General features: G+C 39.0%; 1 protein-coding gene across 1 annotated transcript in view; it reads right to left on the bottom strand.

Annotated features, from left to right (window-relative positions):
* Window positions 1–25,050, bottom strand: part of IFT80 (intraflagellar transport 80) — a 92,950-nt gene that overhangs the window by 51,764 nt on the left and 16,136 nt on the right. The window contains exons 4-6 of the mRNA XM_081086776.1: window positions 16,542–16,651; window positions 12,959–13,048; window positions 12,056–12,193 (exon numbers count right to left, since the gene is read on the bottom strand). Coding sequence (XP_080942902.1) covers window positions 12,056–12,193; window positions 12,959–13,048; window positions 16,542–16,651 — 338 coding nt within the window. The remainder of the gene's footprint in view (window positions 1–12,055; window positions 12,194–12,958; window positions 13,049–16,541; window positions 16,652–25,050) is intronic.

Consider the following 25,050-nt stretch of genomic DNA (forward strand, 5'->3'; position numbering starts at 1 on the left):
GCAGGCAGCACAGTGCAGAACATGGCAAGCATTGGCCACGGTGGATTGGTGGAGCAGGTGAGCAGGGGTGCCAGACCAAGGCGGAGCGCCAGCTGCTGTCATTGGAGTGAGCCTCTGGTGGTTACTGAAAATTCTTTGCTCCCACGTGCCACGGTCCCACCCAATGCTTGCACCCACTGCCAGCGCCGCCATTCACACCCACTGCTGGCACCCAGCGCCGATCGCTTGGCGCCATCGGTGGGTACGAGCTGCAGCTGCCGGCCCCAATCGCTCCTCAGTGCTTCTCCACCTCCCCCTGCTCCTGAGGGGCAATCAGGGCTGGCAGCTGCCTCTCACACCTGCAGCCAGCACTGCTGCTCGCACCCGCTGCCGGTGCCCAGTGCTGGTCCTGATCGCTCAGTGCCATCAGCAGGTGCAAGTGGCAGCTGCAGGCCCTGGTTACCCCTGAGGGCTTCTCCACCTCCCCCTGCTCCTGAGGGGAGATCAGGGCAGCGGCCACCACTCGCACCCGCTGACAGCACCAGCCATGCTTGCATCTGCTGCTGGCGCTGGCCCAAATTGCTCCTTCAGCGGGTGCGATTGGGGCCGGTGCCGCCATCAAGTGGGAGTGGCCGGGCAGGGGCACGGAGGATGGGCCGAGACCTGCCCCTGTGCCCACCCCAGCCTCACAGCCCACGGCAGCCTCGCGGCCCACAGTTCCTTTCAAGGTGCACGAATTCGTGCACTGGGCCCCTAATAATATAATATTGAGCTAAAATAAGTATTCAACATCAATACAAAAAGTAAAAGGATACGTAAAAATTTATTTTTAGTCATCACAACCATGTAAAAATCTTCTCAAAGACTTGTAAGTTACATAGAAAATAAAAATATTTTATTTTTTGGCATGATTATGGATATTATTTTTTCTATTTTTTATTTTCCTTATACTTCTTTTTGCCCTAGATTAATATATAAGACTTAGATCTAATTAAACTATTTCATACTAATCACTATTTGTGCCTATACTGTACTAGTGAGGTTTTCTATTTTTTACTCCTAATTCCAGACAATAAATTGTAGGTAACAGTTTCCTTAGGATACAGAATATGAAAAAGCAAACAGAAATTAGTTTGGCAGTGGTTAAGTGCAACTAATTTCTAAAACCACAAAATAAGCAAAAACAAAAATAGAAAAATCAATAATTATAAAGTTTATAGAACACAAATATGACCTGTATTGATGATATGACCCAAGTTATTTTGAGCTGTCTAGAAAGAAGCACTATACCACTGAAGAACACAACAAATTGCTGTTACACTTTTGAAAGACTTGGCAATATATTTTTATATGTAATATCTTTGTTTTCAGTATACTGGCCTCAGGTACACTAACTGATTTTTAAGATCAATAATCTCTTTCATATACCGGGAATTAGCAAGTTGCAGTGTCTTAAATCGTGTGTTGCTATATATCAGCCATTTTCAATAGATGTGCCACAAGAACTTTTAAAACATGCAATACTTGACCTCTTTTCTCTTAGATTGTCAAGTAAAAAAATGACAACAGCAACATAACAATAGTTGTCTGATGTGAATGGATCAAAATTATACCTTTTTTCCAGACTGGCAAAAAATATATTTTTTGGTATGATGCAGAATTTTAGTAATTAGTTTATGTGTGCTATGAGATGAAAAATTACTGATATATAAAACTATGAAAAGTTACATAGAACAGTAAGACCAATTATTGCAGATGATAAATTATTTTAATTGAGTGGAAGAATAAATGCACAAAGGGCAATGTTTCCATTACAATGAAAAACTGGGTATTTAAGAACAGAAAAAATAAGAATGGCAGTAAGTTCTCTTTTACACAAGCAATAGCACCACCTGCTGATAAATAAAAGCAACAATGTCATTTAAAAGATAACATATTCAAATCTTTCCCCTTGAATTGTTACATTTAATTTAATAGAATGCAATTCATTAATATATTCTGCATATTTATTTATGACTATGTTAAATTGAAAGATTTTACTTTACATATATGAAGCAAGCCTTTCTTAAAAGTCAAAGTTTAAAAATAAAAGTTATTATGGGATCTAGAGAAAAACTGTGGTATTATGGCTTTTAATTTTTCATCCACAAGTAATTCACTACACCGTAACTTATTTTACTAACCACTCAATAATGTACACTTGGTTTGTGTCTGATATTCCCTGACCACCTCACCTTTATTTTTTTATAGTATTTTATTACCATTTAACATACTACATAGTCATTTTGTTTGTTTTCTTACAGTTTTTCATCTGCAGGAATAAAAACTCAGAGCAGATAATTTATTTTGTTTACTGCTGTTTAACACCTAAGGCAAGTGCCTGGCATATAATAGACTCAAATATTTGTGAAGGAATTAGTGAATATGAAAATGAGCAAATGAACATGCAATACATTTTTAAACTTCCTTAAAGGTATAATAACTATGACAAAAGTTTCAAGGATCTTGATAGATTTGCCCAATTATACTTGAGTAAAGATGTACCAATAAATGTTCCCTTCGATGAATTATGAGGAGGTCCATTTTCCCATATTTTGATAAGTGGGAAATGGCATTGTACTATAATGTTTATTTGCACGAAACTCATTGAAGAGACTGGACATATTTTGGGGTTCTGAGGATATTTACAATATAGTTCTCTTATCCTCTGATCATTTTTTTTCAGTTCCAGATTTATTTGGTTCATTTTTATAATTTCTATCCTTTCTATTTGTTTGGACCTTGTTCTCCTGGTGCCCTTTAGTTCTCTGAGCATTTTTAAGATCATTGTGCCCAGTTGGTGTGGCTCAGTGGTTGAGGGTCCACCTATGAACCAGGAAGTCACAGTTCCATTCATGGTTAGGGCACATGCCCAGGTTGTGGGCTGGATCCCTAGTAGTGGGTGTGCAGGACCAACTGATCAATGAATCTCTCCCATCATTAATGTTTCTCTCTCTCCTTCTCCCTTCCTCTCTGAAGCCAATCCTATATAACAAAAGCATAATATGCTAAGTGTCCGGCTGTCCATTCAACCAATCAAAGCATAATATGCTAATGATATGCTAACATCCCTCAACTGCTTGCTATGACGTGCACTGACCACCAGGGGGCAGACAGTTGACCGGTCGACCAGTCACTATGATCTGCACTGACCACGAGCTTGCTGCTGGGGTCCGGCCAATCTAGATGGAGCAAGATGGGCCGGATACGCCTGGAGCCCTCCCGTGGTCCCTCCTACGGTCCCTCCCCAGTTGGCCAACCTCCTGCATCCCTCGCCAGCCCCGATCATGCACCAGTGGGGTCCCTTGGCCTGGCCTGTGCCCTCTCCCAACCCGGGACTCCTCGGGGGATGTCAGAGAGCCGGTTTCAGCCCGATCCCACTCAACACAGGAGTTGCCCTTTGGTGGTCAGTGCACTCCCACAGGGGGAGCACCGCTCAGCCAGAAGCCGGGCTCATGGCTGGCAAGCACAGCAACGGTGGCAAGAGCTTTTCCCACCTCTGCAGCAGCACTAAGGATATCTGATGGACATCCCCCGAGGGCTCCTGGACTGCAAGAAGGCACAGGCCAGGCTGATGGAGCCCCCTGAGTGCACGAATTTTGGGCACTGGGCCTCTAGTAAAAATATACTTTAAATAAGTAAGACCATTGACTTAAAAGACTTTGTCTTTAAAGACTTTAAGTCCAATGCTGGGCCTCTACAGGGATGGTATCTATTTCTTTTTTGCATGTGAATGGGCCATGCTTTCCTTTTTGTATGCCTTGTAATTTTTTGCTGAAAAATTGACATTTTGCATATTATAATGTGGTAACTCTGGAAATCAGATTCTTCCCCCTTCCCAGGTTTGCTGTTGCTACTTTTTGAGGAATGCAGTCATTTGTTTATTTAATGACTCTTCCGAACTATTTTTGCCAAGACTTCTTCTTTCATGTGTGGTCACTGAAGTCTCCATTCTGTTATCTCAGGGGTCAGCTTCTGACCTGATAGAGCCAAAAGGAAAGAAAAAAAATACTCTCCCACTCTTTGCCAATTGGTTCTGAGCTGGGGCACTCTGCCAACCCTTAGCCAGGCCACCTATCGTGCTTCCTTTGCCTTCACCTCCTGCTTGTGATACAAAGCTCTGCCCAAAGTTCTGCTAGTGATACAAGCCTAGCATCTTCCAAGTCTTTCCTGGGCCTTTGTCTGGTCCTGGGCATGTGTGTTGCACTCTGGATTAATGTATCTTCCTCTTCAGCCTCCTCCTTCCTAGGCTTTTGGTCTGGCTGTTGCTTGTCCCACCCACCGTCCCTTGCCCCAGGAGGTTTGGTAGTAAGTCTTTAGATGCTTTCAATAGATGCCTACTGGGAAGACATTCCAGCTCTGAGAGATTTCCAAAGGAGGCAAAACAAAGATACGTCTCTGTTTCAGTCTGAGAACCACCAGACATGTCAAAAAGTTCAACCACAATTTTTTGCGAACATAGTTCATATAGTCTCTTCAGGCACCAGCAAGCCACACACTACCATCCCCATGGCCACTCCCAAGCTGGAAATGAGGAATGGTAGGCAGGTGAGCAAAACATGCCACAATGCTTTCTTACCAAAATTTAGCAGTGTCTTTTTTTCATTAAACATTCCCCCCTAGTTGTTGTAAGTTTTGAATTAGATTCTAAAGGTCTGAAAAAGTTGAATGACATTTTTTGCCAGTTTAATGGTTGGTTGAGTAGAGAGACCAATTGGAATGCCCTATTATACCATTTTCTGTGACATCACTCCTTTTTTTGCTCATTTTTATTGAAGAACTTTTTAAAGATCTTCATTACATTTATGAAATCGATACCTTTCATTAAGAAAGGGTCACACTACAAAATCATGAAGAAGGAAAAGATATAGTATACAGCAACTATGAGTATACTGTTAGCCATGTAGATATAGCTATATATACTATTTTATCTCAGTGAGATCATAAAATAAAATGCTCTTCAAAAATCTGGTCTTTTCACTAAATAACTTATCATGAATATCTTTCCAGGTTTTTAAACATAACCCTCTTCCCCATTTTTAAGAGTTGAGGGTAATCAATTTTAGCTATATAGAATAATAATCTAATTAGTCTCCTACATGGGAAATTTAATATATTTCTCATTTTCATTATAACTACACTATGATGAAATTATTGTGCATACATCTTTGTGTACTTGTACAATGATCTATTTAGAGAAAATTCCTAGAAGTGAGATCCCTAGGTCAAGGAATATGTACATCTAACACTTGTATTATCAAACTACCCCTCAAAAAGATGGAATCATTTCACATTTCCATCAACAGTGTGTAAATGAAAGAGCTCATTTCCTCCTACTTGAGTAAACCCAAGGTTTTTAAGTAATTGTTAATCTTTTCAATCTGTTCGGTAAAATACATCATTACTTATTTATTTTATATGTATACTAGAGGCCCAATGCACGAAATTTGTGCAAGAGTAGGCCTTCCTTCCCCTGGCTGCCAGCACCGGTTTCCCTCTGCACCCGGGACCCGGGCTTCCCTCTGGCTGCTGGCAGGCACCCGGGACCTGGGCTTCCCTTGCAGCCTCGGCTTTGTCTGGAAGGATGTCCAGTATAATTAGCATATTACACTTTTATTATTATAGATATTAGTTAACGTGAACATCGTTTCATGTTTATACTGGCCATTTGCATGTTTCATGAACTGTCTACCCATGTCATCGGGCTATTTTCCTGGACAATTCCTTGAATAGTGAATCTCAAATAGGTAGCTCTCTCTGTTTCACCTTGAGAATCACTGTAGTATTTAGCATAGCTCTCAAATGTGCAGAACTGATTTTTAAAAACTCATGATTATCCCAGCCGGTGTGACTCAATTGGTTGAGCATCGTCCCATGCACCAAGAAGTTGCTGGTTCGATTCCCAGTTAGGGCAATTGATTTCAGGATTAATTGCAGGCTTGATCCCCAGTAGGGGTCATGTAGGAGGCAGCCATTCGATGATGTTTCTCTCTCATTGATGTTTCTATCTCTCCCTCTCCCTTCCTTGCTCTCTAAAATCAATAACAAGTTATTTTAAAATGTTTATGGCTTAGGAGAAACCAAGATGGCAGCATAGGTAACACCGGAAATTGCTGCCTCGCAAAACCACTTCAAAAATACAACTAAAAGACAAAACGGTCATCATCCAGAACCACAGGAAGGCTGGCTGAGTGGAAATTCTACAACTAGAAGGAAAGACAAAAGCACTGAGACTCAGAGGAGGTGCGGAAGTAAAGTGCAGAGGTACAGAAGCACACGCGGAAAGGGCTGGCAACTGAGGATGCGGTGCACGTGGAAAGGGCTGGCGGCTGAGGACGCAGTTGTCTTTTTCAATTGTGAGGGAGTCTCAAGCTCCCGACTGCTCTGAACTCCAGTTCCGGGTGAGTCTCTGGGGACCCAGACTCATATGGGGAGAAACTGGGCTGTCTGACATCGGGCAGAACTCTAGGGCGGCTTTCTCTCAGAGGTGCTTGCAGCGATTACCGGGACATTGAGACGCGGCGCCTCTTAGGGTAGGACCGGGGAGCAGCCATAGCTGCTTGCTCCACCCTGTTGATCCCCTGAGACCCCGCCCCACCCAAGCTGTGTGCAGAGGCTTTTGCATATGAAAGGCCTGGCCCTTTGCAACCTGAAAATTACCTAACAAACTGCAGCTGAATCAGAAAGACCCAGAACTTCCAAAAGAAGGTGCAAGGCCCCACAGCAGCTTGCATTGCTTCACAGCTGGGCCTCATCTGGGCACCTCCAAACCCCAAACAAAGAAGAGGAATCTCTCCATAGCTCCTGCTGGGTAGCCTTAGGCCAAGGCTAAATTAGCACCTCCTTAGACATCCAAGAGCCAGTGTACCCAGACGTCAGAGGGGGACCATCCAGATTACAACTCCTCAGATCCATAAGGGACACACTCAGGGGGCAGACTCAGTGAGCACCAAAGCCCCACTGAAGCAAGTCTTGCCCCATAGGGGTGTCTCCAGCACAGAAGTTCTCCCACCATAGACACAGCTGATTCTCACAGCCATTTGGCCTGGAGGTCAATTCCTCCCAGTGATACCTACAACAATCAAGACTTAACTACAACAAGACTGTGCACAAAGCCCACCACAAAGGGGTGCACCAAGAGTGTCCACCTCAGGTAATTGGGGAGGCTGAGCCACTGGGCCCTATAGGACACCTAACACAGAAAGCCACTCTATCAACACAGGGAAGCATAAAAAATGCCAAGACAAAGAAACAAGTCACAAATGACAGAAATGGAGGAAAGCAAACTACTAGATATAGAGTTCAAAACCACACTTTTAAGGTTTTTCAAGAATTTTCTAGAAACCACTGATAAATTTAGTGAGACCCTCAAGAAATCTAGTGAGACCCTCGAAGTTATGAAAAAGGACCAACTAGAAATTAAGCATACACTGACTGAAATAAAGGATATTATGCAGAGTTCCAACAGCAGACTAGAGGATCACAAGAACCAAGACAAAGATTTGAAATACAAAGAAGCAAAAATCACCCAACCGGAAAAACAAAAAGAAAAAAGAATCCCAAAATATGAAGATAGTGTAAGGAGCCTCTGGGACAACTTCAAGCGTACCAACATCCGAATTATGGGGGTGCCAGAGGAAGAGAGAGAGCAAGATATTGAAAACCTATTTGAAGAAATAATGACAGAAAACTTCCCCTACCTGGTGAAAGAAATAGACTTGCACATCCAGGAAGCGCAGAGAACCCCAAACAAAAGGAATCCAAAGAGGACCACACCAAGACACATCATAATTAAAATGCCAAGAGCAAAAGACAAAGAGAGAATCTTAAAAGCAGCAAGAGAAAGAAACTCAGTTACCTACAAGGGAGTACCCATACGACTGTCAGCTGATTTCTCAACAGAAACTATGCAGGCCAGAAGGGAGTGGCAAGAAATATTCAAAGTGATGAATACCAAGAACCTACAACCTAGACTACTTTACCCAGCAAAGCTATCATTCAGAACTGAAGGTCAGATAGCTTCACAGATAAGAAAAAGCTAAAGGAGTTCATCACCACCAAACCAGTATTATATGAAATGCTGAAAGGTATCCTTTAAGAAGATGAAGAAGAAGAAAAAGATAAAGATACAAATTATGAACAACAAATACACATCTATCAACAAGTGAATCTAAAAATCAAGTGAATAAATAACCTGATGAAGAGAATAAACCGGTGAATATAATAGAATCAGGGGCATAGAAAGGGAGTGGACTGACTATTCTCAGGGGGGCAAGGGGTGTACGGGGTATGGGAAGAGACTGGACAAAAATTGTACACCTATGGATGAGAACAGAAGATGGTGGGGGTAAGGGCAGAGGGTGGGGTGGGAACCGGGTGGAGGGGAGCTATGGGGGGAAAAAAGAGGAACAACTGTAATAATCTGAACAATAAGATTTAATTTAAAAAAATAAAATAAAATGTTTATGGCTTAAAAAAATAAAAATATAAAAACTCATGATCAAGTATTTTAAGTAAAATTTTGACATGTAAAGAATGATAATAGCAGAATAGCTGCTACCAGACCAACCTTCTTACAGATAACATTTATACACTCAAGGCAAAATACAAAAACAACTACTTGAGGACTGGAGAGCAGTCAAAAGTAGGCAGCCACTCTGGAAAATAGTTTGGCTATTCCTCAAAACGTTAAACACAAAGTTACTATTTAACCCAGTAATTCTACTCTTAAGTACATATCCAAGAGAAATGAAAACATGTCCATACAAAAACTTATGCACATTCATAGCAGCATTACTCATGATAAAAATGGAAGCAACCCACATATCTACCAACTGATAAATTACAAAGTATGTCATATTCATATTTATATACCAGTATATAAAAGCCCAGCAACTGGAACGGTCGAATGATCAGAACGACCGAAACAACCAGTGGCTATGACACGCACTGCGGCAGCCAACCAGCCTGACCTGGGCCCCAATTGGCACCCCCTGAGCCGGTCCCTCCCCTGATCGGCTCTCAACACCCCAATCAGAGGTTGGGCCGGCTGGCCAACCTCCTTCAGACCCTCCCCCTCGCTGGCCTGGCCAGATCACCCATACACAAATTTGTGCACCAGGCCTCTAGTTATGAAATATTATCGTATATAATAAAAGCCTAATATGCTAAGTGTCCAGTCGTCCATTCAACCAACCAAAGTGTAATACACTAATGATATGCTAAGGCTGCTCAACCGCTGACTATGGCATGCACTGACCACCAAGGGGCAGACAGTTGACTGGTTGACCAGTCAGTATGACATGCACTGACCACCAGGGGGCAGACACTCTGATTGGTAGGTTAGCTTGCTGCTGGGGTCCGGCTGATTGGGACTGAGTGAGACGGACCAGACGCACCCTGGAGCCCTCCTGCGGTCCCCCTTTGGCTGGCCAACCTCCCGCGTCGCTCTCCAGCCCCAATCATGCACAGGTGGGGTCCCTCAGCCTGAGCCCTCTTGCAATCTGGGCTGAGGGACACCCCCTCCAAGTGCATGAATTTCATGCACCAAGCCTCTAGTCCTATATAATAAAAGGCTAATATGCAAATTGACATAACAATTGGTCGCTATGACACACACTGACCGCCAGGGGGCAGACACTCAATGCAGGAGCTTCCCCTGGTGGTCAGTGTGCTCTCACAGGGGGAACCCTGATCAGTCAGAAGCCAGGCTCATGGCTGGCGAGTGCAGGGACAGTGGCGGGAGCCTCTCCCACCTCTGCAGCAATCGGACATCCCCTAGGGCTCCCAGACTGTGAGAGGGCACAGGCCAGGCTGAGGGACACCCCCCCCCTGAAGTGCACAAATTTTGTGCACCAAGCCTCTTCTAGTTTGTCCATAAAAAGAAATGATGTCCTAATATATGCTGCAACATGGTCAAACCTTAAAAATATCACACTAAGTGAAAGAAGCCAGTCACAAAAGGCCACATAATGTTTTAATTCTATGTATATGAAATGGCCAGAATAGGCAAATCAACATAAAAAGAAAGTAGACTGCCAAAACCAGTTTGGCTCAGTGGAAAGAGCGTCGGCCTGCGGACTGAAGGGTCCCAGGTTCGATTCCGGTCAAGGGCATGTACCTGGGTTGCGGGCACATCCCCAGTAGGAGGTGTGCAGGAGGCAGCTGATCGATGTCTCTCTCTCATCGATGTTTCTAACTCTCTATCTCTCTCCCTTTCTCTCTGTAAAAAAATCAATAAAATATATTAAAAAAAAAAAAAAAAGAAAGTAGACTAGTAGTTGCCAGGGGCTAGGGCAGCCGTGGGCAAACTACGGCCCACTGGATCCGGCCCGTTCGAAATGAATAAAACTAAAAAAAAAAAAAGACCGTACCCTTTTATGTAATGATGTTTACTTTGAATTTATATTAGTTCACACAAACACTCCATCCATGCTTTTGTTCCAGCCCTCCGGTCCAGTTTAAGAACCCGCTGTGGCCCTCGAGGCAAAAAGTTTGCCCACCCCTGGAGGGTGAGGTAGGGAGAAATAGGGATTGAAAATGAGTCTGTGACTCCTTTTAGAGGGGAAGAAAATGTCCTAAAATAGGGTGTGGTGATCATTACACAATCTTATGAATATACTAAAAAAACAGTAAACTGTACACCTTAAATAAATAAATGCATAGTATGTGAATTACATCGCAATAAAGTTGACTTTTTTTTAAAAAGCAGGCAGAAACTTGAGGGGAGTCAAAACTAAAATGGACAATGTTAGAGTGTAATACATTGTGAAAATGAGAGTACATATTCTATAGACTCAGAATCATTGATAAAAAAAAAATCAGATGAAAAGTACTCTATTAGCCCTAACCGGTTTGGCTCAGTGGATAGAGCGTCGGCCTGCAGACTCAAGGGTCCCAGGTTCAATTCCGGTCAAGGGCGTGGTTGCGGGCACATCCCCAGTGGGGAATGTGCAGGAGGCAGCTGATCGATGTTTCTCTCTCATTGATGTTTCTAACTCTCTGTCCCTCTCCCTTCCTCTCTGTGAAAAAATCAATAAAATATATTTTTTTAAAAAGTACTCTATTATCCTGATTTATAACTAAGACAAGACAAGAGACCTACATGAGAGAAACTTAGAAAAATAGATAAACTTTAGATAATCTATGGAAGGTACCATGAAAGGAAGTCAAACATGAGATGGGCCTTAAAAATTGGGTAGAACTCACTAAAAATAAGACAAAGGTGAGAGCATTCCCATTCCATGAAAGAAGGCTGAGAGCATCAGTGAGAGCAGAGAAGATTCAAGAGTCAGTGTTCGACCTGACTTGAGCACAGACAGAAGTTAGGGAGTTGTGGGAGGGAAGACTAACTGGATTTTATCGCATCAGGTTTAGGAGAACTTGTAACGCCGGGCAGAGGACTTTATTAACAGTCTTATTTAGCCACAGGACAATTAAGTGATTTCCTCATAGTTGGAAACAGTATGGAACAGTCCCACTCAGATAATGCTGCTGCTTCTGGAGCTTGGCTATTTGTTTAAGTTCTAAACAGAACTGGTGTGATGGAAGGCACAGTCTCTTGTGTGGAAAACGCCTCACACATATTCAAACATGGAATTCTTGACAAAAAAAACAAAGTCCTTTGGTTTTAAAATGGTAATTTTTAAAATTTACTATCCATTTCTTACCAAAAATATGCAACCAAAATTTTTGCACAAAACATATTTGACAATTTTAAAAAGGTTTAAAGCTGAACTCTCCATATTGATTGAGCATAAATGTTAATACTTTAACTACTTTATCATCTTTTACAATCATGCTTAAAATAAGTTATTTCCAGAAAGACAAATAGTGGAGAACATACCTAGTCTTCAAACTTAAAGAGTTTGGTCTCATAAATCTGGAATTGATTGAACCAGTATATTAAGAAGACAAATCAGAAAGATTCAATCAAATGCAAGCATTGAAAATGTTTTTTAAATATTGAGAACCAGGTGTGTTGTGCATTACCACATTTATGACAACACATCTGTGATTGCTCACCACTATAACTTACCCCAGTTTTATCACACAAACGTAAAGTATGAAACGATCCAACAGCAAATAATTCTCCATCTGGAGCCCAGGCAACTGAGGTAATAGGATGCTCATGGGGCTGTGAATTGTATAGAAGGCGGCCATAACTATCCCATACCTACAAAAGCAAATTTTTCAAAATCTTTTATAACAGTCATCACCACATTATTACAAACAAGTTTGTTCTACAGTGAGATATCAAGTAAAGATTTAGAAATCATCACTTTACAATATTAATTAAATGTCTTTACTATCACACAAGGGGGGTGGATAAGCTGTATTCCTTGAAACCTAAGTATCTCAAAAAATACATATTATAATAACGTCACAATTTTCAGAAGCTACTTAATTAATCAAAAAACACCCATTTTAACTCCTTTTAAATAATGAAGTTTTGAGATGATGCTTTTTTTTTGCTTAAATTCTTTGTTCAACAAGTGTTCTATCAACTTTCTCTCAAAGTATTTATTTCAATTAAGTTTCCTCTTACTATAGTTACATTAAATCTTATTCTTCCCCAAAATTATTTTGTTCTAAAGCTAGTAAATGCGTAATAAACCAATAAGCTTGATTTTTAAAAACTTAAATTGAGTTGATTTAAATTGAGTCACTAAAACTAGAAGTTGTATTTATGTTGCTACTTACTAAGTCAAATTCTATAGGTCAATGAGCACAGATAGAAGTTAGGGAGTTGTGGGAGGGAAGGCCAATGAGAAAGTCAGCACTTTAAAATACCACTTAAAATAATAACTAACAATATGTTAAATTACTAACATTAAATAACATGGCTAAAGTAAAGTACTAAACGAATATCCATAGATGCTGAATACTTATCAACTAAATTTGATTCTTTCAACCAGGTGATAAGTTCAAACATACATACCTTATATTTACAGTCTTCACCAGCAGATAAAATTAAATCATTGACTGAATTCCAATCTACTTTTAAAATAATTCCATCATGAGCTTTCCACTATGAGAAGAAAAAAAGATATTAATTACAACTTCAAGAGCACTGATCAGTTTTTTTTTAATAGGAAAAGACATTTTGCCTCTTGTCCTCTCCCTGGAGATTCCCATCTTCCTTCATAGCCATTATGCATAACCTCATTTGCCTGTTTCATTTCTAATTTACACTAATGAAAGCCCCTAGCACTACGACATCCACTATATAGTTTACATCCTTATAAATTTCCTCAGTTGCATGAACTTCAGATGGAAAATCACTTGCTGTTGAACTATTCCAAGCTTGACATTTGTGTGATAACACTGGAATGAATGTCATGCACTCCAAAACTTAAGTTAAATCCAAATCTTGCTCTCCTCTGTACAGTTGACCCCATTACTGCTGCCTTCATTCTTGTTAACTTATTCTTTTCTTTTTTATAAAACTTCTACTACCTGAACACTTTCTTTAGTACTCTCTTCATTCCCTCTGCATATTCTCCTAAGCTTCATTCTCTTTATCTTCATGTCACTGGCATAGTCACTGAACAACTAGGAAAATCTTCTGCTGCATTTACTATATAACAAAAGGATATATTCCATAGATATTTATATGTTCTGTATATGTATATATATATATATATATATATATATATATATATGTATATATATATATAGATAGATAGATATAGATATAGATATATAAGTGACCCAGAAATTGGCAATCCAGAAAGTAAGCATGGATGTCTTCTTGTCCTTAAATATACTAGTAATTCATGTGCCCATTTAGCTATTATCACACATGTAATTAAAAGCTTTCTTTTACCATATTTAAGCAGAATAATATAACTAGAGTGACCAATTAAAGGGCTCTCTCTATAGATCCTTCCGAATCTATTATTTTTAAATATACAGAATAAAATATTGAATTAGTGTCAAATAAGAATAATTCATAGCTTGTTTTATTTAAGATATGTAAAAATATACACTGTCAAAAACAATTGTCCTAAAATAAACTGCAAGGACAAAAATAAAATATCTGGGCACAGATTCATATATATATATATATATATATATATATATATATATATATTTAGATAGATATACACATAGAGATCATTAAGTTTCATTTTAAACCTACAAAAATTTTGTTGTTCAAAACTTAGGAACAAAATATGATTTAAAGTTCCCTTATACAGTTTACCCATGAGTTTGAACTACATGGGTCCACTTATCTGCAGATTTTTTTTCAATAAATACTGTAATTGTATTTTCTCTTCCTATGATTTTTTTAACATTTCTTCTAGCTTACTTTATTGTACGAATAGAGTATATAGTACATATAACATTAAATATGTGTTAATTGCTTAGGTTATTGGTAAGGCTTCTGATCAATAGCAGGCTATCAGCAGTTAAGCTTTGGGGCAAAAGTTATAGTTAAATTTTCAACAGTGTGAGGGTCGGTGCCCCTAACTACTGTGTTGTTCAAGGATCAACTGTACTGTTTTAGTATATCAATTTATATATTACATATATTTACTATTATATATAATGCACATTTTTCACTTATTTCTCAATTTTAGTCACTTCTTGAAATTCCTTTGGACAAGCTCCTTGATGCCAGAAACTGTTATTTCACCTTGAATATCTCACAGCTAGCATAGTGTCTGGTACATAGTAGGTATGCACTACATTTTCACTAATTGAATAATAAAAAATGTCTCCTCACTATAAAACCAGATTTGGGTCTCTAGAAGAGTCCATAGAGCCCATTTCATGGGAAATGAAATATTTACTTTTGAACTATATTCTACAAGTACCAATTAATTAAGCATTCTTTTTTATGGACAATCCAAATTTGAGTCTATACTTATGCTCAACCTTAGTTTTCCATAAGGAATAGAAAATTTGCACTATACTTTAACTCTTCCTCTCCTCTAGCTGAACTTTGGCATTGGATACTTTTCCTTCTCTCACTACCTCCTGGTTCAAAGGTTCTACCAAACCACTAAATTATAATTTATCAATGGTGACATAAGCATCTTCCTGAGTTTCATTCAAATAAGCCTAATTACAGGTATCTAAACAAGTCACATAATTACAAACTAAAAGGTTCATCTTGCTTGTTTTTGCTATGTAATTTCATAGCAGCTTTTCTGAGTGTAAGTGGTAGGGAAGAACTTTGACTAAAGGCAGTCAGAACTAGTACTCTTTTCCAGCTACTTCCTTTTGCCCAAATTCTTTTCCTTAGTTGCCTAAGAGCAAGCACTTGTATCTTCTATTTCCTTTGTCCCATAGTTCTGTTTTGCATGCAGTAAAAATGTAAATGCATGCGGACTATATGATATATGTAGCACAATCTATATACAAGCTACTAATATAAAACCTCAAAGTCATTTCTATCTCCTTACTCCCCCAAATCTGTATCTACTCAACTGTTAAATCTGATGCTTCTTCTTAAAACACCTTTATACCTGCTGTAGCAAATCAAACTCCAGCATCAAATCCCTTAAACCGACCTAGTCATTCTACATTTTTTTTCTGACCTCTTTAGCTCTAATTTATTAGGGACTGACTAAAATGTAGAAATAACTTAATAATGCATAATAATATCAATAACAACTCCTCTATACTGAATTATACTATTGAGTACTTATTGCATGTACTCAATATGCTTATTGTATGTACTGTCCAATGCACTTTGTAATTTAACTCATTTAATTCTCAATAATGCTATCAAGTAGGTATGAGTATCACAACTAATAAGAGAGCTGAGGCTCAAAGATATTTTATAACTTGCACTTGAATCCAGGTGACTAACTCTAAAGCCTATAGTCTTGTTCACCACATTAAATCGTCATTTCCAACATGTGAAGAAAATGATTCTTCCTTTTAACACTGGAATCAAACACCAAAATTCTAAATACAGGCTCAAAGTTTTCCATTAATGTGTCCTATGCTGACCTGTTTTAACTGCCACCATTGTTTTGCTTCTACATAATGGGTAAAATTATACACACCTGATTTGTTCTAAATTGTTCTACATTATTTCCCCTCCATTCCAAAAATACTAAAAGAATGCTAGAGTCTTAGAGAACCCTCAAGTGTATTGAACAGATGAGGACAAGGAGGAAAATGATAGTAATGATAATAAAAAACACAGTCTAAACAAGCTTTTAAAGTTTTATGATTTCGTCCTGTTTTGTCTCAAATCTACACATTTGAAGCTGACTCTGCTAAAGTCAAAGATAACAATCATGCCAAATCATGTGACAATTTAGTAACGCAAACCATATTTATGATTTACTGGTATGATGTGAGTTGGAATAAGAAGGAAGTGAACCTTGTTGGAAACATAACCAGATATTCCCTGTTCTATAATAAAGGCTGATAAAACTACACACTCAAAGCCTCAGACTGTAAAAAGACCACCCAGAAGAAAGGGACTCCCCTAAGAAAAAGACCTCTCACTTAGCAGTCTGGCAAATCCTGATAACAATTTACAAATGCCTGCAAAGTACCTGTAAAACTTTAGCATTTGGCTGAAGAGGTTTAATGATCAGCTGCTTGCCTGCTGTGTAAAGAACCTTTTCTGAATCAGGGTCCCATGCTACTGAATACACTGGTGTTCCTGTAAAAAGAAAAACACACCTGATAAACTTTTATTATCATGCCTTATAAAGAGGGAGATTGTTAAGAAGATCAAAAAAGTAATCTGGGGTGTCATTTCCTTTCCTCGTAATTCAAAAGCCGTTTCAAACTGGACTGGGTTAATATCGACCATTGAAAATTTACATTGACAATTGACAGGCTATGTGTTTAACTACTTTTGATCTTGCTGGGAAAAGATGAAGCTTTTAGGAATTCAAGATATTGTGCTACTGAAATACATAAAATAATACACTACATTATGTTAAGATATAAAGAGGTGTATAAAGAGGTATCATTTCCCATCAGCAATAACCATCAGTTTAAACTAACTTAATGCTTAAATCTCCCACACAAAAATATACATATACTCACCTTATAGATAATTCCCATTTTTGATGCTGCTACAGGCAACAGAACTTCCCCTCATCTGCTGCTTAAGAAATAGTCTAATGAATAGAAATCACCCAACTCCAAAATGACCTAGCTCTCCCATCTATGAATTCACAAATGACAAATTAACTATCTGATTAGGGAAAGTCTTACTATCAATTAAGTGTGGCTTTAGCCTGAAAGCTAGGCTAAGCAGGACTCAAATATCCTATAACCAGAACTAAGCTGACTCCATTTCCAGAGGAAAGATACAAGTTTGAGTTACCTATTATACTGTTATGGTCATCATTAACTAGTTTATTAATATTAATAAAGGAAGAGAGAAAAGGGGAGGCCAGACATTATAAGCATGGTCATCTGGACAGCTTTACCAGGAAGCTACAGCTTCACACTCCCCAGGAAAACCAATAGTCCATTCCCTGCAGATCACTGGGGGAAGGGATGGAACAAAGGGGAAGATGGGCACATGCCCAGCGAAGTCAGGGTGACTTAGGAAAGGTACTTGCCTGTCAGTCTAGCCTGGGAAAAGGTCATTGGCTAGGAAGGTGGAGCCACTGCAAGCTCTAGAAATCTTAAGTTAAAATCCCCAGACAAAGAATTCCCTCTTTCGTTTCCTCCTGCTCTCTGGTTCCATGACCTGCACTCGCCCATGCACTCACCTGTTCTCTCTCCATAGCCATGTGCCGTAGCAGTTGCATGGCCCATGGCCATGGGGACCCCACACACAATGAACTGAACTGGGAACACAAACTAAGCCAGCCAGATGCTGGACTGGACTATACTTTAATATGGAACAGAAACTCTGGGCAGTGGCCTTAATCCTGGCCCTGCTGAAGATAAGACTGGATTTTTTTTTAGGCAGGACGAACGGAGATGGGACCTCCGGGGGAAACCCCTTTAATTTTACATCACCACTAAAGCTTTCCACAAAATCCCATCCTCCTGTGGGGGTCTCAGGAAATTCTCTTCCTGCAGCACATCTACTGATAACAATACTATAAACTACACTAAATTTCATACTGCTTTCAATATCCTAGAATAGAATTTAGGGTTGGTATTTTCAAACTCAATTACGTTCTAGATTATCTTCTGGAAGGCTGTACTTTATGTGAGCCTGGTTTTTTAAAAAAAAAAAATAAGTATCATGTCTATTGAAAACATTAAATATCTATACTCCACTCTCTGACCAAGTTATCTATTAATTAGGAAAGTGAATAAGGTTATAAAATTGATCTATGAAATATATAATCAAGCTTTTATTTTTTATTTTTTTTAATATATTTTATTGAGTTTTTACAGAGAGGAAGGGAGAGAGATAGAGTTAGAAACATCGATGAGAGAGAAACATCGACCAGCTGCCTCCTGCATACTCCCCACCAGGGATGCGCCCGCAACCAAGGTACATGCCCTTGACCGGAATCAAACCTGGGACCTTTCAGTCCGCAGGCCGACGCTCTATCCACTGAGCCAAACCGGTTTCGGCTATAATCAAGCTTTTAAAAGTTGTCTAGGACACCTATGTCAGACTATTGTAGCAACTGACTTGATGAGAATCAATGAATAAATCTTTCAAGAATTTACATTCTCGCCCTAACCGCTTTGGCTCAGTGGATAGAGCGTCGGCCTGTGGACTTAAGGGTCCCAGGTTCGATTCCGATCAAGGGCATGTACCTTGGTTGCGGGCACATCCCCAGTGGGGGGGGTGTGCAGGAGGCAGCTGATCGATGTTTCTCTCTCGTCAATATTTCTAACTCTCTATCCCTCTCCCTTCCTCTCTGTAAAACTCAATAAAATATATTTAAAAATAAAAAGAATTTACATTCTCATTAAAAATGAAATGTGAATCTGAAGTTTTATGGTCAACCAATATGATTTAATTATTTATTTAAATTGTAATCCAACTGATGCTAATCAACAGGAAGTAATCAGTAATCAACAGGGAGTTAGTAAGATAAAAGTTTGTATTCAAGCAGCACCCTACATTTTTGTGCCACTTTCTTCCCAGTGAGAACACAACTGTGAGCAAGTCTCAGTGGCATACAAGACTTAGAAAGTCTACTCTAGTCCAAAAAAATCAAGAAGCATGCTTTCCACAGTTTAGGTTAGACATTATATTGGGTCTAAATTTCCTGTTCAGCCAATGACATGTAGGATGGTTCTGTTACCAGAGGAACCTACAGACAGATGGCCAATGAGATGGCCAACCTCAGGAGACACTCCTCCTTTTTCTGTACTTGGTAAGTACATTTTCTTGGAATATTTTCTGGGAGTAGTCAGGAGCTGACCTGGACTTCAAAAGTAAATCTCCAGCCGGAACCGGTTTGGCTCAGTGGATAGAGCGTCGGCCTGCGGACTGAAGGGTCCCAGGTTCGATTCCGGTCAAGGGCATGTACCTGGGTTGCGGGCACATCCCCAGTAGGAGATGTGCAGGAGGCAGCTGATCAATGTTTCTCTCTCATCGATGTTTCTAGCTCTCTATCTCTCTCCCTTCCTCTCTGTAAAAAATCAATAAAATATATTTAAAAAAAAAAAAGTAAATCTCCAGATGAACAGAGTTCAACTCTAATAAATCCCCCAAGAAATATAAACCCAAATTTCACATATCTCAAATGTGGTTTTTGGGTGAGGACTGGAAGGGAACAGAGGAGGAAATCGTATTTGATAAGTTAATGGAATTATAGGTGCCTTCTTTATTTCCATTAGTATAATTGTAGTTATTATGCTAAAAATAAATTTATATATTTTAATTCTAAATTATCAAATCTTCATGAATACACTCAGTAAAATTACACTTTCCTGGGGTGTACACTAAACAATGACAAACATCTACCCCCAAGGAAATAATTCAGTAAATACAACTCCCATTGAGTTATACAGGATGTGACTCTAGTTCTTTAGTTGTGGTAAAAGGCACGGTTGGGGTATAGGATGAGGAGCTAGGGACGCTTTTATCCTCTTTAACATTTGAATTTTTGGCCCCATTAAGTCAGCTGTGTCACCATTTCCTTGTTTATAAATCTTATAGATCTTTAGAATAATTATTTTTCCTTTTGAGACATGAAGATTATTCATTTCCTGTTTATAAAACAGTATGTTAAACAATAATAATTTTAAAGAAACAGGTATAATAACTATGGTTTAAAATAAAATAAGCTTCTGGAGAAAAGTTAAGTAATTCCTTTGTTATAACATGTGATTTTTAACCACATTTCTTCAACCAAAAGACAAAGAGGGAGCTATTTGTGATAAAGAACCTTAAATAAAATCAATAGCTACATCTCACTAGTTCAATCTTCCTAACCAACAATATTCAAAATGGATAAAACATCAAGAACTAAGAGAATTCTTTAGTATATCCACCCTTTATATTTATAATAAAATATTAAGTGTGAAACTAATGTATATATATGAATGTTTTCTTTTCCAAAAGAAGATGTACTACACATCGCTGTACAACTTCCTAAATTAGGGGGGTTCTAATAAAGATCACTATTGAAAGTGGATGAATTCCTTCAGAAAGAAAATAATGATTTCTAGTATGATGAAATCCATCCCATTAGCATTTAAAACCTATAATATTTCAAGTGCTTTAAAAAAAAACATATTTAAAAAACATACTTATTCCTAGTGCTTCACTTCACTTTGCAGTCAGTATGGAAATAACAAATTTAGCCTTTCAAAATGAATAACTTTAAAACAAAAAGTTTAGCAAATTATATAAGATGTTTTTAATTGTATCATTAACAAAAAACAGAGCAAAAAAAACCCAAAAATAGTTTTATAAGTAATTTATTGCTTTTTATATTGGGAATTTTTATTTATGTTCCATTTCAGTTAAGACACTCAAAAAGATCTTGTTTTTCTGACTTTGTACAATAAGATCATGTGACCTTTTTGACATTTTTTAAGAAACCACATGCACCTGGGGTTGTGTTAAATGTCAGACCCTTATCTCTCTGTAAAACAAATTATCTAAATTCTTTCAACCTGTTGAAGGCATTTTAAACCACAGAAGAGGAGACAAAAATGTATTTCAATTGTTTTAAGGAAGTACATGGTCAAATATACCATGTTTTTCACATTCATACTAAGAGGTATCCCCTAAAAAATGTTGTTTTTGAATGTTTTTAAGAATGCTTTTGAAACAAACGCTTCACTATTGTAATAAAGCATTTGCTATTTTTGCCTTGAATGCAATATAGATATATATTGAATGAATATCAGGAAAGTGCACAGAACAGAGTCCAGTACTATATTAGCACTATTAGTGACTACTACCAAAAATTACTTTGTAATGCAATAAGCAACCACTTGTTTATTGTGTTGTTCATGGTAGTAGGTACTCAACGTTTTTGTTACAACATCATTAAAAATTCAAAAACCAAGAATTATTTCCCTTCATTTTATTTGTAGGAATGTGTACTAATAATAGGTAATCAAATGCACTTTATTACATTAAAAAATGAACTGCTGGGTTATATATGTCACTGCGTCAGTACAAAGAAAAAGTGTAAACGAAGGCATTTGTTTCTTTAGTTTCAACCTCTCCCTTGAGGACCTCAACTTGCCCCGTACCTTCAAGACCTGTCACCTTTGAGTAACTGACTAAAGTATGAAACTCCACACATACTCACTCAATTATTCTTCCCTCTGAATTCTTTCTTTAAACATATTTTTATGGATTTCAGAGAGGAAGGAAGAGAGATAGAAACATTAATGATGACAGAGAATCATTGATCAGCTGCCTCCTGAGGATCAAGCTCACAACCGGGGCATGTGCCCTGACCAAAACTAAACTGTGAGCTCCTGGTTCACAGGTCGATGCCCAACCACTGAGCCACGAGGACTGGGCCCCTCTGAATTCTTTACCTTATAGGATATCCATTCCTCTCAGCCATGGAGAACTATTCTTTTTTTTTTTTCAACTACTACCACCACTGTCTTTAATCAAACCTTAATCCACACTAGCATGGAACATTTCAGTAACTTTCTTACTGGCCACTCCCATTTACCCTCTATCTCCTCTAAGCCCATTTCTTCATCCTTCAAAGCCCAGTCAAAAGATGCTGCAATATTCACCAGGAAGCTTTTCTGATACTTCCTCCCCTACAAGTCTTAATCTTTGCCTTGCTTGTCCTCCAGAGCACCTTATAGCATGAGCACATTCTGCCTTGTATTATAGTTATTTTTAGTTCCAGTTTACTTCCTTCACTAAATGCATATAGATATGGTCCATGTTTTATTATTCCATTCTTCCATTTAAATATAGTGTAAAAAAGGTTTGCAGTACTCTATTCCAATTTTAACCTATAATCAAAATATATAATATAACACAAGATAGGGCTTAATTATAATTATCCCTGGCCTACACACTATTTTTCTCTAATAAAAACCAACAACGGGAGAGCACCAGGATGGCGGCATAAGGTATAAACCTGTATATGCTGCCCCCAACAACCACATTAAAACTACAACTAAAAGATAAAATAGCTATCATCCAGAACCATGGGAAAGCTGGCCGAATGGAAGTTCTACAACTAGAAGGAAAGAAAAAAGTGCACTGAGACTGGGTAGGAGGTGCAGAGGCACCAAGAGCAGAGGTACGGAGACGTGCGCAAGGCGGGCTGCAACTGGGTGCGCGGTTTTTTTCAATCGGAAGGGGATACAAGCTCCCAAATGCAGTGTATTCGTTTATGGCAAGACTCTGGGGTCCCAGATTCCTACGGGGAGAAACTGGACTGTCTTGCAGCGGGTCAGAAAGCGAGGGTGGCTTTCTCACAGAGCTGCTCACAGGGATCATTGTTACTGTGGGGGCACGGGACTCAGGGACTCAGGACACAGAGATGGGAGACGCAAGGAGTCGCGAAGATGGCTGACGACAGTCATTGCTGTTTGCTCCGCCCTGGTGATTCACTGAGACCCCGCCCCACTCAATTTATATTCCCACCCAAGCTGTCCGCAGCAGGGCAAAGGAACCGCCTGCCCTTTTGCAGCCTAACCTAACAAACTGCAGCTGGGTCAGAGAGCTCCAAAACTTCCAAACCCCAAACAGAGAGGAGAAATCTGCTGATATTGCTGTAGCTCCTGCTGGGTGGACTCACTCAGTGGTTGACATGGAGACCCAGGAGCCTGGGTACCCAGTGGTCAGACACCAGATTTCAACTCCTCACATCCATAAGGGACACACTCAAGAGGCAGACTCAGTGAGCACCAAAGCCCCACTGAAGCAAGTTCTACCCCATAAGGGTGTCTCCAGCACAGCAGTGCTTCCACTATAGACACAGCAGGTCCTCACAGTCAGCCAAAATGTGGAGACAAAGAAACATGTCACAAATGAAAGAAATGGAGGAAAGCAAACTACTGGACATAGAGTTCAAAACCACAGTTATAAGGTTACTCAAGAATCTGCTACAAACCTCCAAGGAACTTAGTGAGACCTTCAAAAATCTTAATGAGAATGCCAAAGAAATGGAAAAGAAAAAAAATTAAGCATACACTGACTGAAATTAAGAATAATATACAGAGATCCAACAGCAGACTAGAGGATCCCAAGGATCAAGTCAAAGATTTGAAAGATGAGAAAGCAAAAAACACCCATCCTGAAAAGCAAAAAGAAAAAAGAATAAAAAAATATGAAGATAGTGTAAGGAGCCTCTGGGACAATTTCAAACGTACCAACATCCGAATTATGGGGGTACCAGAAGAGAGACAGCAAGATACTGAAATCCTATTAGAAGAAATCATGACAGAAAACTTCCCCTACCTGATGAAAAAAATAGACTTACAAGTCCAGGAAGTGAAAAGAACCCCAAATAAGAGGAATCCAAAGAGGACCACACCAAGACACATCATAATTAAAATGCCAAGGGCTAAAGACAAAGAGAGAAACTTAAAAGCAACAAGAGAAAAACAGTTAGTTACCTACAAGGGAGTACCCATACAACTGTCAGCTGATTTCTCAACAGAAACCATGTAGGCCAGAAGGGAGTGTCAAGAAATATTCAAAGTGATAAATAGCAAGGACCTACAACCAAAATTACTCTACCCAGCAAAGCTATCATGTAGAATTGAAGGTCAGATAAAGAGCTTCACAGACAAGAAAAAGCTAAAGGAGTTCATCACCACCAAACCAGGATTATATGAAATGCTGAAGGATATTCTTTAAGAAGAGGAAGAAGAAGAAAAAGGTAAAGATAAAAATTATGAACAACAAAGTGGCAACAAATAAATATCTATCAACAAGTGAATCTAAAAAGTAAGTCAGAATAAACTGGTGAATAGATCGAATCAGGGGCATAGAAAGGGAGTGGACTGACAATTCTCGGGGGGAAGGGGGTGTGAGGGGTTTGGGAAGAGATTGGACAAAAATCTTACACCTATGGATGAGGACAGTGGCGGGGGTAAGGGCATGGGGTGGGGTGGGAACCAGGTGAAGGGGAGCTATTGGGGGGGAGGGGAAGAGGAACATCTGTAATAATCTGAACAATAAAGATTTATTTTTAAAAAAAACAACAACAATGCCTCAAAGGTACAAATTTCCCCCAAAAAATTTGGGATTAATCCATCTTTGTATCAGAAGAGAAGGCAATGACTGTGACTTTTTCCACTTGTATATCTGGTTCCAATAATCAAGAAATGAATTCAGGAATTAATTGTTATTCATCAAGAAAAAAGTATAATTAACATAAACATATAGTAAAACTCACAATTATGCTTTCATATAGTAAAACTCACAATTATGCTTTCAAAATTGTTTACTGAATTCCAAGTTTTACAATAATTCAGGCTTATTTTATTTCATTTTTATGCCAAAATTTACATTTTTTCTCTACAAAGGAGGCAGGAGTCTCCCACCCTCCCCTAACTTGACCTTCTTACTTGAGCCCTCAACATCCAGCTTGCAGTAGTTCAGATTTATAATCACCCTCAAAACTTGTAGTTTCTAATAAATCAAAGAAACCTTATAAATAACCAGGAATTTTTCCTTTG

This window comes from Myotis nattereri, assembly GCF_964212035.1.
Source record: "Myotis nattereri genome assembly, chromosome: 3".
NCBI lineage: Eukaryota > Metazoa > Chordata > Mammalia > Chiroptera > Vespertilionidae > Myotis > Myotis nattereri.